Genomic DNA, 15,157 nt, shown 5'->3' with positions numbered 1-15,157 from the left:
TAATTAATGCCAATTCTGAGTTGGTGAATGGATTTTTCTTTGAAATTTGCTTTGCAGACTGAATTATTATTATTATTTTTCTCTGTATTCCTGTAACTGGATCTCTGGTTAGCTATGTTAAACTGGCAGCACGATTTTCTTGCATATTATTGATTGAACAACTCAAGATCAAAATAAACTAAGCCCAGAAAAATAAAATGAACAGAGAAAACCAAAACACAACCACACAACACAGCTTTTATAGTGGTTCAGAATGTATAACCATTCCTAAACATTCACTGTTGAAGAGTCTTGATCTATTAAATTTCAGTTTCAAACGTATACAGCTTTCAAAAACTATCAATCCCTATGAGAAAATATCCCTCTGATCTTCTCAGGTTACGACCACTCTTCCTCACACTCTGTTTTTTCTCTGTTACTGCCTCGTACTATCGATGTCTGCGTGGTTAAGCAAGCTACTAGTTTTTTCTCTGTTGCATCCTCGTACTATCGATGTCCTGCGTGGTTAAGCAAGATACTAGACAATTTTTCTTAAAGCTTTCACTGAGACATTGACAAGAAGAAAATAACTCTAACTTTACACCTCACAAAGCCAACTTAGCTAAGAAAGCATAATATAAAGTGCTTTAAATCAAAGATGTAAAACAAAAGTAAATTACATATACAAAGTAAACGGTGAGTATTGATGATGTATATACCAAACTCTTTCAAGCTTGGCTATAGCCCCAGCTACAAACTACGTACAGACCACATGCAATGGGTAAAAACCGCAAAACAGGAAAGTGGTGTACGTACGTTCAATGGGATTTTAAACGACCTTCCTTCACAGATGAATGCTTATCATCCCCATTAACTTCCCAATATAAATATACATATAATTGAGTTTACAAAGGTTCCAAATTCCAAAAAAATTCAAAACACACATTATTTCTCTAACTTAGTCTTGTCTGTCTTCTTCTTGTTGTTTCTTTTACTTCAGATTTTTTCCCTTTTGATTGCCCATTTTTCTCTGTTAGTCCTTCCAGTTACCAAAAAAAAAAAAAAAAAAAAACGTTGAAGATTTATTCTGAGATGTTGAAGATTTAAGGTTGTCGTAGGGAAATTCTTCTACAAGTGATCAAGTCCTAGCTAGCTGGTACTGAAGGAATTAAGGTTCTCATCATCACTACTACAAGCTAATGGTAAAGTTCTGTTACTTTGAGGCAAAGGCATACTTCTCAATATATAATAAATCTTTTATTATTTTCATTTTTATCTATCTATATACACACACACTTTTTTTTTTTTTTTTAAGTAATTAAGCCCATTTGGTATTAATTGAATACCTTCTCTTGAATTGGACAGTTGATATTCTGTAGAATAAAACAAAATCTTGATCATAAACAAACAACCCTTAATAATTTGTTAACTTTGTATATATATGTTTCTATAAGACAGAGTATTAGTATATATTGTTCTTACTGTTCAGTGTGTGTAGATGAAGAAGACTAGTGCAAGAAAGGAGAGGGTTGGTGCCGGTGGAAGCTTAGTAGATTTGGTTTTCTCATGGTCGATTCAGGATGTTCTAAATAAAGATATCTATAAAGGCCAGGTATGTGTGTGTGTGTGTGTGTGTGTGTGTGGGTGTGTTCACCATTAGTCTGCAGTCATATATTCATCCATTTTTGTATGTGTATGTGAATATATGCAATAACATGGGCAGTGTAAACTTTATACTTGAACAGAGTGGAATACCATGAATAGTTAATTTCAATTTTTTAAGTATTTGCATCAGTTGGACGCATAATAATGCGCCAGAGAAGAGATTATGTAGTTTCTTCTTGCATAATTCCAAGCTGCATTATGTAGGAGGTTTAAACATCTATATTAGCATTGATTTTTATGCATATTTTGGTATTCTTGCACTGTATCAAGTGGCTTTGCATACTTCACAGTACTTCGGCTCGTCCAGTATAGGCAACTTGTCCCCCACCCCTTCAATTTTTTTTTTTTCCCCTTTTATAAAAAAAATTATATTTATTTTTTAAAGATAATAGTTAGTTCCCCATCTCAAAAAATTATATTGTCCATTTTGTTTTCTATTTATATATTAAAAAAAAAAGGTATTATTTTCTTTAAGTATTTCATTGAAAATTGTTTTTTTTTTCCCTCTCAAAATAAGCTGCTTTTTTCTATTGGAAATAAGCTAAATTATTTACTCATCCTAAATTTTTCTGTACTTTTAGAAATTATTGGTGTCTACATGGTTACAACCTCCATTTTATTAATTTAATTAGATTGTTCTTTTTTTCTTTTTCCTTTTTTTTAACTTTGCTTAGAAGTTAAAGGTTCTTATATGAGAAAAAAAAAAAAAAGTTCATTTAGCTCCAAAATATAGCAAATAAATCATAATTTAAAATTCATTTAGATGAAAATTTTTCATACATCTTTATTAAGCCAATGCAACAATCTACATTACAATTGCTTTTAAAAATATCTTTCATTATAAAATGATACCCCTCTAAACAAAATTTCTGAATCCTCCAATGCATCCATGGAATTAGTGAAGTCAAAAGTGAATTGATGTGGCTTGCTATATTGCTTTTGAAAACAGTGGAGAAATGTGACTAATTATTTTTTAAATCTCAAATATAATGTAGAACTATGGAAATGTTGTATGAGGTGATACAAGGTTTAATTATTTTCTATGTTCCTACTTTCTCTGTTTTTTTTTTTTTTTTTTTTTTTTTTTTTTTTTTTTTTGGGGTGAATTTGTCGATGTTCAGGTGGAGAAGATTCCAATGACATTCTCATGCAAAACAGAATACTTGAACTCTTTTATTCCCCCATTTTTGGAGGAATTACATACTTACCTGATGTCAAACATGACAGTACTGGATCAAGCACCTTTATGTGAAATTAAGTCTGTGGAAAAAGATAAAGATTATAAACTTCCTAAAGATTTGTTGTACGATGTAACGTTGGAAAAAGGAAAATATGAGCCCGAATTTGGCGACTTGTTTGCAATAACTGATGTAAGACCAAAGTATGCTGGAGACTTGGATCGGCCTCAAAGACCCTATCTCATCGCTCATGTTCAAGGAATTTATACTGATGAAGCTGGAATTCCTGTTGCATACTCAATATTATCTTCAAAGCCTGTCCTTGACGAATACAGCCTTGACGTTGAAATGAACACAGAGAACAGAACCAGAATTACTCTTTTTGCTGTTAAATTGATAAACTTAAAAACAAATGTTCGTATATGGAATGCATTGAACAGAGTTCAGGACGAGCAGAGTGTGGACATTCTTCAGAAAGTTTTGCAGCCAGAAACTATGGTAAGAGATACTTTGAACCCAAGTTTTTGTCTTGTTTTATTTGGTGGCAACGACATTTACATTTTACAAAGATATATATGCTTCTTGCAGGATGCGGAAAATTGTATAGTCTGTCATTTCACAAAAAGCAACAATTCTTACCTGGATGTAAGGACCAGAATCAGCTCTTCTGATTTGAATGAATTCCAAAAAGCTGTAGTCTTAAGATGTATTGGAACAAGGGAATGTGATCATCAAAATTCCTTCAAACTGATATGGGGTCCTCCAGGGACAGGAAAAACGAAGACGCTTGGTTTCCTTCTACATTCCCTCCTTACTATGAAATGCAGAACACTCACATGTGCCCCAACAAACATTGCAGTGTTGGAAGTGACCAGACGGCTCATGAACAATGTCACAGAATCACTTGAAGATCATACATATGGGCTTGGAGATATAGTTTTGCTTGGTAACAAGAAACGTATGAACATTGATGATCATGATGAGCTTTTTGATATATTTCTTGACAACCGTGCTGACATACTTGACAAGTGTTTTAACCCGTTATCAGGGTGGACCTCTAGTTTAAATTCCATGATTTGTTTGCTTAAGGACCCTGAAGAGCAGTATCAATTATACTTGAAGCAGAGAGAAGAGGAAGATGATGAGGAGGATGATGCCAATTTTGCTGACGAGGAGGAAAACTTTAAGACGGAAAATGGGAAGAACATCAACAATAATCAAGAGGAGGACGTTGGTGATGAATTATCTAAAGTCAAGCAAAGAAAGAAAGTGTGGAACAAGGTTATTGTTCAAATTTTAAAAGAAAACAAGAGCAAGAAAAAGCCCAAGAATATTTTGTCTATGCAGAAACAAAACCAATCAAACCATAATGACAAAGAATGTGATCCTCCATTGTCATTTGAGGAGTTTGTAAAGAGTAGGTATGATTGCATTGGCGAACGGCTATGCCTTTGGATTGAATCTTTGTATACACACCTGCCAACTTCTTTTATTTCACTTGAAGTGGCAAGGAAAATGATCAAGGCTCGTGAATCTCTTAGATCTTTTGTGGCTTTGTTGCAGAATGTTAGAAGTGGCGTACTAAAGGAGGTCTTCAACGAAGATGTTATGTTCAATATTTCAAGTACTGATTGCCTTGATCTAGTTATGTTCAATACTTCAAGAATTAATTGCCTTGCTCTATTACTTTCACTTCCTCAGAGCTTTAATATTCCATTTTTCGAGAAAAAATGGGAGGTAAAACGTTTCTGTTTGGAAAATACACTCCTAATTTTCTGTACAGTTTCAAGTTCTTCCAAGTTGTACGCGACAGCTCCATTTGAACTGTTGGTTATAGATGAAGCTGCTCAGCTTAAAGAATGTGAATCTGCCATTCCTTTACAACTTCCTGGCATACGCCATGCAATACTTATTGGTGATGAGCGGCAACTGCCTGCAATGGTTGAAAGCAAGGTTATTAAGCTTGCTCTTATGATCTTTTTTTTTTTTGCGTGTGTGTGTGTGTGTGTTTTCTCTTACCTTTCTTATTGAATTATAAGCAGCTTTTCCCCTGTAACATCCTCAAATTTTATCATTCTCAGATTTCTGAAAGAGTGGAGCTTGGAAGAAGTTTGTTCGAGAGGTTTGCTTTGCAAGGCTACAAGAAGCATCTTCTTAGCGTTCAACATAGGATGCATCCATCCATAAGTTTATTTCCAAATCGTGAGTTCTATGGAGGCCAGATTTTGGATGGTCAGAATGTTCAAGAAAGAAGCTATAGCAGACGTTTCCTTCAGGATAAAATGTACGGCTGCTACTCTTTTATAAATGTAGCACAAGGAAAAGAGGATTTTGATGAAAGGCATAGCAGAAGAAACATGGTTGAGGTTGCTGTGGTCTCTGAGATAGTTGAGTGCCTTTATAAAGGTATGCCATACCAATTAGTTGAAGTTGCATTGATTATCTTTCTTTCAGAATTGTCTAGTAACAAAAAAAAATTTTTAATCACTATTTCATCTTTTCTTTTTTTCTTTTTCAATCCCAAAGGATTTGTGCAAACAAAGAATAAGGTCAGAGTAGGTGTGATATCACCATACAAGGCTCAAGTTTTTGCTATTAAAAAGAAAATGGACAAATATTGTAAAGATCTTCATCGTGGCTTTTCAGTAAGTGTTCGAACTGTTGATGGTTTCCAAGGTGGTGAGGAGGATGTGATAATCATCTCAACTGTAAGGTGTAATGGTATTGGATCGGTGGGATTTCTTTCCAATCGGCAAAGAGCAAACGTGGCGCTAACTCGTGCAAGGTAACACATGCTTATATATTTTTGGATGTACAGTTTTTTGTTTATGGTTTTGTAATCCATCTTCTTTTTATAGGTATTGCCTTTGGATATTGGGGAATGAAGGAACTCTAGTGAATAGTAATTCTATTTGGAAGAAAGTGGTCAATGATGCCAAGGATCGTGGTTGTTTCCACAATGCTCATGAGAAAAAGAATTTGGCTCATGCTATTACAGATTCACTGATTGACCTTAACCAACTCAATGTTTTAACTAATATGAATTCTCTACTGTTTAAAGAGGCAAGATGGAAGGTATGTAAATGGGTTTATCTTGTTAATGCATTTAATGCTTGTATATGAAGATTTATACATTGCTTACCTTCGAGTAAATCCCTTTGTTGTTGCTTGTTTATGTGTTTCATGGTCATTAAAAATTCCTAATAATCTATAAATTGTTTATGTACTAATGTAGGTATGCTTCAATGATGCCTTCTGGAAATCCATGGCACACTACTAGAATCGCGTTGATAACTGACGCAATAAATGCGTCGCACAAAATAAATAACGACGTATCGCACGGTGTCGCCTAATGTCTTGTCGCTAAATCTATAAGACAACAAGCGACGCATTATAAGAGTCGCCTATCTTTTACTTTTTAGCGACTCATATTTACTTTTAGCGACGCATTAATAGAATCGCCTATTTAGCGACGCATTGACTATTTAGAGACGCATTATTAGTGTCGCCTATTTAGCGACGCATTTTACTATTTAGCGACGCATTAGTAGAGTCGTCTATTTAGCGACGCATTAATAAAGTGACTATTTAGCGACGCATTAATAGAGTCGCCTATTTAGTGACGCATTAATAGAGTTGACTATTTAGCGACGCATTAGTAGAATTGCCTATTTAGAGACGCATTAATAGAGTCGCCTATTTAACGACGGATCGACACTTTTAGCGATGCATTATTTCTTAATGCGTCGCCCCTTCTTTTTTTTTTTAATTTTTTTAAATTTTGTGAAAAGTGATTAAAATAGTAAAAATATAAAAATAATTAAAATACAAAAAAATGAAAACTAGCTTCATCCAAAATGAATAGAATACAAAAATTTTAAATAAATATTTTGTCATAACAAATTAATTATCAAATAAATTAAATATCATCTCATTGATATATTTTTACATAATTTGTAAGCTATTGTATTTTTCATAACAAATTTAATATTAATTAAACTTCCATGAATGCATATTCATTGAGATGGAAGTTGACCTCTTGTTGACGATATTACATCCTCATACTGCATATGGAAACATTAAAAAAGTTATTAGCATGCACTTATGCAAAATAAATAAAATATTAATCATTATTAAATTTGTAATTTAGTATAAATGAAAATTTAAAAAATATTACCATTGTTCTTAAGATTTGACGAATCACATTTCTCCCCTCATAGTCATTACAAACATAGTCACTCTCACATTCATCCTCATTATCATTTTCATCGACACTTGGCAACTATATGACAAATGGATTGTGAGCCATCTTTGTATCTCCAAGAACATCTTCTTCAACAACCGTACGATGTTGTGGTGAAGTTAAAACAATAGACCATCTTGATTCAAGTTAATCTTCAACACAAAATACTTGTTGAACTTAGCAAAATAATGTCAACCAATATCACAAACATAATTTCTAAAAAAGCAAGATTAATAAAACCCAATGAACCTAAGCTGCAGTTAAAATGAAAAAAAAAAAAAAAAACAACCCACCTCATGTTAAGAAAAAAGAAACTCACCTAAACGATGGAGATAAAGAAAGAAGAAAACCAAAAAATCACGAGGGCGACAAAGAGAAATCTAGCTTCTCGGCCGACGACAACGTAGGCAAATGAAAAATGAAACCTGGAATATCTCACTCTTCAAGTCTCTCTTAGATTGCTTCCAAATCTAATATCGATTAGGTGGTGTACTTGATGTAGTTTTAATAAAGAAAAAATGGATTTAAAGGAGCGCGTAAAAATTTAAAAACGCGCCAAAAATTTTCAAAAAATGGCAAGAACGCGCCTTTTCTCCCAATTGCATTTTTTTTCTTTGATTAATATTTTTATTTTTCAACTACAAATAAAAACCGAAAATATTTCTTAAAAATGCGAAGCAAAATATCGAAGATTGCTGTTTATTTTTATGTTTTTCAAGTACACCTTTATTCATTATAAAATTTGCATGTCTTTCAAAATTTTTGTTTTTGTTAATTGAGAGAATAGGCAACGTATTCTCTTCAAGAAGGATTGCCTGTGGTGTGGTGATTTCTTGAGAGTGTAGGAGGTCTTGGGTTCAATTCTTGTTATGGTCCTATTTTGATTTTATTTTTTTTAAATGTTTAAAAAACAAATTTTTAAAAAAAAGGAACAGGCGACGCATTTGTTGAGGAATGCGTCGCCTGTTCTTGTATTTGGCGACGCATTGATTCAATGATGCGTCGCCTAACACTATATTAGCCAATATTTGCTATATTAGTACATATAAGTGATTTGGCCTAGTGGTGTGGTGATTTCCTGAGAGTGTATGAGGTCCTGGGTTCAATTCTTGTTATGGTCCAATTTTGATTTTATTTTTTTTAAATGTTTAAACAAAAAAATTGAAAAAAAAAAAAAGGAACAGGCGACGCATTTGTTGAGGAATGCGTCGCCTGTTCTTGTATTTGGCGACGCATTGTTTGAATAATGCGTCGCCTAACACTATATTAGCCAATTTTTGCTGTATTAGTACATATAAGTGATTTGGCCTAGTGGTGTGGTTATTTCTTGAGAGTGTATGAGGTCTTGGGTTCAATTCTTGTTATGGTCCTATTTTGATTTTATTTTTTTTAAATGTTTAAACAAAAAAATTGAAAAAAAAAAAAAGAACAGGCGACGCATTTGTTGAGGAATACGTTGTATTTGGCGACGCATTGTTTCAATAATGCGTCGCCTAACACTCTATTAGCCAATTTTTGTTGTATTAGTATATATAAGTGATTTGGCCTAGTGGTGTGGTGATTTTCTGAGAGTGAATGAGGTCCTGGGTTCAATTCTTGTTATGGTCTTATTTTGATTTTATTTTTTTTAAATGTTTAAACAAAAAAATTGAAAAAAAAAAAAAGAACAGGGGACGCATTTGTTGAGGAAAGCGTCGCCTGTTCTTGTATTTGGAAATTGTTTGAATAATGCGTCGCCTAACACTATATTAGACAATTTTTGCTGTATTAGTATATATAAGTGATTTGGCCTAGTGGTGTGGTGATTTTTGAGAGTGTAAGAGGTCCTGGGTTCAATTCTTGTTATGGTCCTATTTTGATTTTTTTTTAAACGTTTAAACAAAAAAATTGAAAAAAAAAAAGGAACAGGCGACGCATTTTTTGAGGAATGCGTCGCCTGTTCTTGTATTTGGCGACGCATTGATCCAATAATGCGTCGCCTAACACTATATTAGCCAATATTTGCTATTTTAGTACATATTAGTGATTTGGCCTAGTGGTGTGGTGATTTCCTAAGAGTGTATGAGGTCCTGGGTTCAATTCTTGTTATGGTTTTATTTTGATTTTATTTTTTTTAAATGTTTAAACAAAAAAATTGAAAAAAAAAAAGAACAGGCGACGCATTTGTTGAGGAATGCGTCTGTTCTTGTATTTGGCGACGCATTGTTTGAATAATGCGTCGCCTAATACTATATTAGCCAATTTTTGCTGTATTAGTACGTATAAGTGATTTGGCCTAGTGGTGTGGTGATTTCTTGAGAGTGTAAGAGGTCTTGGGTTCAATTCTTGTTATGGTCCTATTTTGTCTTTTTTTTTAATGTTTAAACAAAAAAATTGAAAAAAAAAAGAACAGGCGACGCATTTGTTGAGGAATGCATCGCCTGTTCTTGTATTTGGCGACGCATTGATTCAATAACGCGTCGCCTAACACTATATTAGCCAGTATTTGCTATATTAGTACATATAAGTGATTTGGCCTAGTGGTGTGGTGATTTCTTGAGAGTGTATGAGGTCCTGGGTTCAATTCTTGTTATGGTCCTATTTTGATTTTATTTTTTTAAAATGTTTAAACAAAAAAATTGAAAAAAAAAAAAGAACAGGCGACGCATTTGTTGAGGAATATGTCGCCTGTTCTTGTATTTGGCGACGCATTGTTTCAATAATGCATCGCCTAACACTCTATTAGCCAATTTTTGTTGTATTAGTACATATAAGTGATTTGGCCTAGTGGTGTGGTGATTTTCTGAGAGTGAATGAGGTTCAGGGTTCAATTCTTGTTATGGTTTTATTTTGATTTTATTTTTTTTAAATGTTTAAACAAAAAAATTGAAAAAAAAAAAAGAACAGGCGACGCATTTGTTGAGGAATGCGTCGCCTGTTCTTGTATTTGGCGACGCATTGTTTGAATAATGCGTCGCCTAACACTATATTAGCCAATTTTTGCTGTATTAGTACGTATAAGTGATTTGGCCTAGTGGTGTGGTGATTTCTTGAGAGTGTAAGAGGTCTTGGGTTCAATTCTTGTTATGGTCCTATTTTGTCTTTTTTTTTAATGTTTAAACAAAAAAATTGAAAAAAAAAAGAACAGGCGACGCATTTGTTGAGGAATGCATCGCCTGTTCTTGTATTTGGCGACGCATTGATTCAATAACGCGTCGCCTAACACTATATTAGCCAGTATTTGCTATATTAATACATATAAGTGATTTGGCCTAGTGGTGTGGTGATTTCTTGAGAGTGTATGAGGTCCTGGGTTCAATTCTTGTTATGGTCCTATTTTGATTTTATTTTTTTTAAATGTTTAAACAAAAAAATTGAAAAAAAAAAAAGAACAGGCGACGCATTTGTTGAGGAATATGTCGCCTGTTCTTGTATTTGGCGACGCATTGTTTCAATAATGCATCGCCTAACACTCTATTAGCCAATTTTTGTTGTATTAGTACATATAAGTGATTTGGCCTAGTGGTGTGGTGATTTTCTGAGAGTGAATGAGGTTCTGGGTTCAATTCTTGTTATGGTCTTATTTTGATTTTATTTTTTTTAAATGTTTAAACAAAAAAATTGAAAAAAAAAAAAGAACAGGCGACGCATTTGTTGAGGAATGCGTCGCCTGTTCTTGTATTTGGCGACGCATTGTTTGAATAATGCGTCGCCTAACACTATATTAGCCAATTTTTGCTGTATTAGTACATAAAAGTGATTTGGCCTAGTGGTGTGGTGATTTCTTGAGAGTGTAAGAGGTCTTGGGTTCAATTCTTGTTATGGTCTTATTTTGATTTTTTTTTTAAATGTTTAAACAAAAAAATTGAAAAAAAAAAAGAACAGGCGACGCATTTGTTGAGGAATACGTCGCCTGTTCTTGTATTTGGCGATGTATTGTTTCAATAATGCGTCGCCTAACACTCTATTAGCCAATTTTTGTTGTATTAGTACATATAAGTGATTTGGCCTAGTGGTGTGGTGATTTCCTGAGAGTGTATGAGGTCCTGGGTTCAATTCTTGTTATGGTCCTATTTTGATTTTATTTTTTTTAAATGTTTAAACAAAAAAATTGAAAAAAAAAAAGAACAGGCGACGCATTTGTTGAGGAATTGGTGACGCATTGTTTCAATAATGCGTCGCCTAACACTCTATTAGCCAATTTTTGTTGTATTAGTACATATAAGTGATTTGGCCCAGTGGTGTGGTGATTTCCTGAGAGTGAATGAGGTTCTGGGTTCAATTCTTGTTATGGTCTTATTTTGATTTTATTCAAACAATGCGTCGCCTAACACTATATTAGCCAATTTTTGCTGTATTAGTACATATAAGTGATTTGGCCTAGTGGTATGGTGATTTCTTGTGAGTGTAAGAGGTCCTGGGTTCAATTCTTGTTATGGTCTTATTTTAATTTTTTTTTTAAATGTTTAAACAAAAAAATTGAAAAAAAAAAAAGAACAGGCGACGCATTTGTTGAGGAATGGGTCGCCTGTTCTTGTATTTGGCGACGCATTGATTCAATAATGCGTCGCCTAACAATATATTAGCCAATATTTGCTATATTAGTACATATAAGTGATTTGGCCTAATGGTGTGGTGATTTTCTGAGAGTGTATGAGGTCCTTGGTTCAATTCTTGTTATGGTCCTATTTTGATTTTATTTTTTTTAAATGTTTAAACAAAAAAATTGAAAAAAAAAAAAAGAACAGGCGACGCATTTGTTGAGGAATACGTCGCCTGTTCTTGTATTTGGCGACGCATTGTTTGAATAATGCGTCGCCTAACACTCTATTAGCCAATTTTTGATGTATTAGTACATATAAGTGATTTGGCCTAGTGGTGTGGTGATTTTCTGAGAGTGAATGAGGTTCTGGGTTCAATTCTTGTTATGGTCTTATTTTGATTTTATTTTTTTTAAATGTTTAAACAAAAAAATTGAAAAAAAAAAAAGAACAGGCGACGCATTTGTTGAGGAATGCGTCGCCTGTTCTTGTATTTGGCGACGCATTGTTTGAATAATGCGTCGCCTAACACTATATTAGCCAATTTTTGCTGTATTAGTACATAAAAGTGATTTGGCCTAGTGGTGTGGTGATTTCTTGAGAGTGTAAGAGGTCCTGGGTTTAATTCTTGTTATGGTCTTATTTTGATTTTTTTTTAAAATGTTTAAACAAAAAAATTGAAAAAAAAAAAAGAACAGGCGACGCATTTGTTGAGGAATGCGTCGCCTGTTCTTGTATTTGGCGACGCATTGATTCAATAATTCGTCGCCTAACACTATATTAGCAAATTTTTGCTGTATTAGTACATATAAGTGATTTGGCCTAGTGGTGTGGTTATTTTCTGAGAGTGTATGAGGTCTTGGGTTCAATTTTTATTATCGTCCTATTTTGATTTTATTTTTTTTAAATGTTTAAACAAAAAAATTGAAAAAAAAAAAAAGAACAGGCGACGCATTTGTTGAGGAATGCGTCGCCTGTTCTTGTATTTGGCGACGCATTGATTCAATAATGCGTCGCCTAACACTATATTAGCCAATATTTGCTATATTAGTACGTATAAGTGATTTGGCCTAGTGGTGTGGTGATTTCCTGAGAGTGTATGAGGTCCTGGGTTCAATTCTTGTTATGGTCCAATTTTGATTTTATTTTTTTTAAATGTTTAAACAAAAAAATTGAAAAAAAAAAAGGAACAGGCGACGCATTTGTTGAGGAATGCGTCGCCTGTTCTTGTATTTGGCGACGCATTGTTTGAATAATGCGTCGCCTAACACTATATTAGCCAATTTTTGCTGTATTAATACATAAAAGTGATTTGGCCTAGTTGTGTGGTGATTTCTTGTGAGTGTAAGAGGTCCTGGGTTCAATTCTTGTTATGGTCTTATTTTAATTTTTTTTTTAAATGTTTAAACAAAAAAATTGAAAAAAAAAAAAGAACAGGCGACGCATTTGTTGAGGAATGGGTCGCCTGTTCTTGTATTTGGCGACGCATTGATTCAATAATGCGTCGCCTAACACTATATTAGCAAATTTTTGCTGTATTAGTACATATAAGTGATTTGGCCTAGTGGTGTGGTGATTTCTTGAGAGTGTAAGAGGTTCTGGGTTCAATTCTTGTTATGGTCCTATTTTGATTTTTTTTTAAATGTTTAAACAAAAAAATTGAAAAAAAAAAAGAACAGGCGACGCACGGTCGCCTGTTAAACGTATAACAAAAAAGAAAAAAAAAATCAACCTCAGTTATGTTGCTCTAATATCTTTATGGGTTATTTGTTGTTAAATTAAGATTAATTAAAAGAACTAAAAAAAAAAAAAGTGGAGGAGAGAACAGGCGACGCACAATCTATATAGTACGTCGTATATTTATTGAATTTTTACTGACGCATTAACCTCAGAGTCGCGGTTTTGTTTTTTCAGACGTGTTTGTTTCGTAGCGTCGCTAAATAAGTGTCGCTAGATATCAATTTTCGCGTAGTGGCAAGACTTAAAAACAATGAGTTGTTTAAGAAAGTTTTATCTCTGCTGGAAAACCTTTCATGTGGCCAGCGTCAACATGATGAATGTCGAAATGTGATTGGGCATGATAGGACATGTTCCCATTTATTAGAGTGTTACAGGGTCAATAATCAGTTACACCTTGCTTGGTTTATAGATATTGCTCCCATGGATAATTCCCATTATTACACCCAAGTTGTGAAGGTCTGGGATATTTTGCCGTTGTCCGCTGTACAAAAACTAGCAGATCAGCTTGATGTTATGTTTGGGAACTATACTGTGGATAAGATGAATCGCTGCAAGCACAAATTCACTGAAGGGTATGCATTTATTCTGCATTTTTCTTTGTTGTTTCTATAATACTTACTACTTTTCAAATAGTTACTCTCCAATTCAATAATTTATGCAGTTGTTAATGAAGTTACACATAAATGGTATGACATGTTTGAAGGAGCAAATCACTAAATAGTGATTGATAAAAATGGAACAAAAACAAGTATTTGAAGCTTTCCAAATGTGGGAAGCGAACAATAGTTTCTTTCTCTTTGTTATACTCTAATCCAATGAGATTTTACTTCTTTCTTTAGTGTACTTAATTTGAAAACATGTACAGGAATTTGGTTGTTCCAATGAAATGGCCCATGGATTCAAGTTCTCAGAGTTTGACAAATTCACTGGCTTCACTCAGTTTGAGGGAGGGATATAAAGCATACCCTACAAATTACAAGTGAGTATCTCGCATTCAAATATTCAGAGGATTCTCCAACTTTCATCCTGTTGGTGAATTTTCAGACTGAAAAAAAAAAAAAAAAAAAAAGAGCTTTTCTTAACTATTCCATTAATAGTTACTATTATATGGATTTTATTTTATTTAAAATACTAGTTGTTTGCAATGATTACTTGTACTCTTTAAGTTTCAAGTAGAAGGATTTTCAGAAAGTTTCTTGCTTTGTGCAACTAATTGTCCTTTTTATTGTTGATTCCAGGAACCATTCTAAGCCCCAAACAGGGAAGTCTGGTAGAAGAAGAAATTGGGCTTTCAAATGAAGTTTGTAACAATCAGTTGGCGCAATCAAATATTGCCTACAATGTTGACAAAATACTAGCTACTATGTTTGGTTCCACTATGCATTTGGAATTGCTAGGTTGAACTTTTTTGCTTTTAATTACATTGTTCATCATTGTTCTGAGATGCAATGAGACTTTTTTAAGGCATGGTTATGGTTAATATCCTAAAAACTGACTACACAAAAGCATTGAAAGTTTGATTGCATAGAACATTTTAAATTCATTGAAATTGTGCTCTTTGTGAGCGAGAACACAAATCTAACAAACAGAGTTTTTCATTTGAGATTAGTTTGAAAGAAAACAAATCCATCCCCAAAAGTTGTTATAAACTTTACCAATATTGCTAAAATATAGATATAGGCTTCTTCAAATATGTTTTGCTTCTCCCAAGTAGTTAAATGTATGTAACCATATGTCTAACCTATATCTCACCTTAACAATTTTTCTATCTTCTTTACGAACCAAAGATGTCTATTTATTGGAAAGAAATGAAATCCATTTATAAAATACAG

The 15,157-nt window shown here is 33.4% G+C and overlaps 2 protein-coding genes across 3 annotated transcripts; both read left to right on the top strand.

Moving 5' to 3' along the window:
- Window positions 1-752: 752 nt before the first annotated feature.
- Window positions 753-6,188, top strand: LOC107410534 (helicase sen1). Of its 2 annotated transcripts, XM_048462209.2 has the most exons (8): window positions 753-1,181; window positions 1,478-1,591; window positions 2,766-3,320; window positions 3,411-4,775; window positions 4,904-5,228; window positions 5,349-5,607; window positions 5,681-5,897; window positions 6,058-6,188. In XM_048462209.2, the coding sequence occupies exons 1-8, from the start codon at window positions 1,179-1,181 to the stop codon at window positions 6,100-6,102; spliced, it is 2,883 nt and encodes a 960-aa protein (XP_048318166.2). In that variant the 5' UTR covers window positions 753-1,178; the 3' UTR covers window positions 6,103-6,188. The 2 variants fall into 2 exon arrangements, with proteins under 2 accessions (XP_048318166.2, XP_048318167.2); XM_048462210.2 differs by lacking the exon at window positions 753-1,181 and having other exon boundaries at window positions 1,469-1,591.
- A 7,375-nt stretch (window positions 6,189-13,563) lies between these two features.
- On the top strand, window positions 13,564-14,911 carry LOC132800309 (uncharacterized). The gene is made up of 3 exons (XM_060813694.1): window positions 13,564-13,897; window positions 14,191-14,304; window positions 14,564-14,911. The coding sequence occupies exons 1-3, from the start codon at window positions 13,746-13,748 to the stop codon at window positions 14,622-14,624; spliced, it is 327 nt and encodes a 108-aa protein (XP_060669677.1). The 5' UTR covers window positions 13,564-13,745; the 3' UTR covers window positions 14,625-14,911.
- Window positions 14,912-15,157: the final 246 nt, after the last annotated feature.

The sequence above is a fragment of the Ziziphus jujuba genome, chromosome 12, assembly GCF_031755915.1.
Source record: "Ziziphus jujuba cultivar Dongzao chromosome 12, ASM3175591v1".
Classification (NCBI taxonomy): domain Eukaryota; kingdom Viridiplantae; phylum Streptophyta; class Magnoliopsida; order Rosales; family Rhamnaceae; genus Ziziphus; species Ziziphus jujuba.
This window is presented reverse-complemented; position numbering and strand designations above follow the sequence as displayed.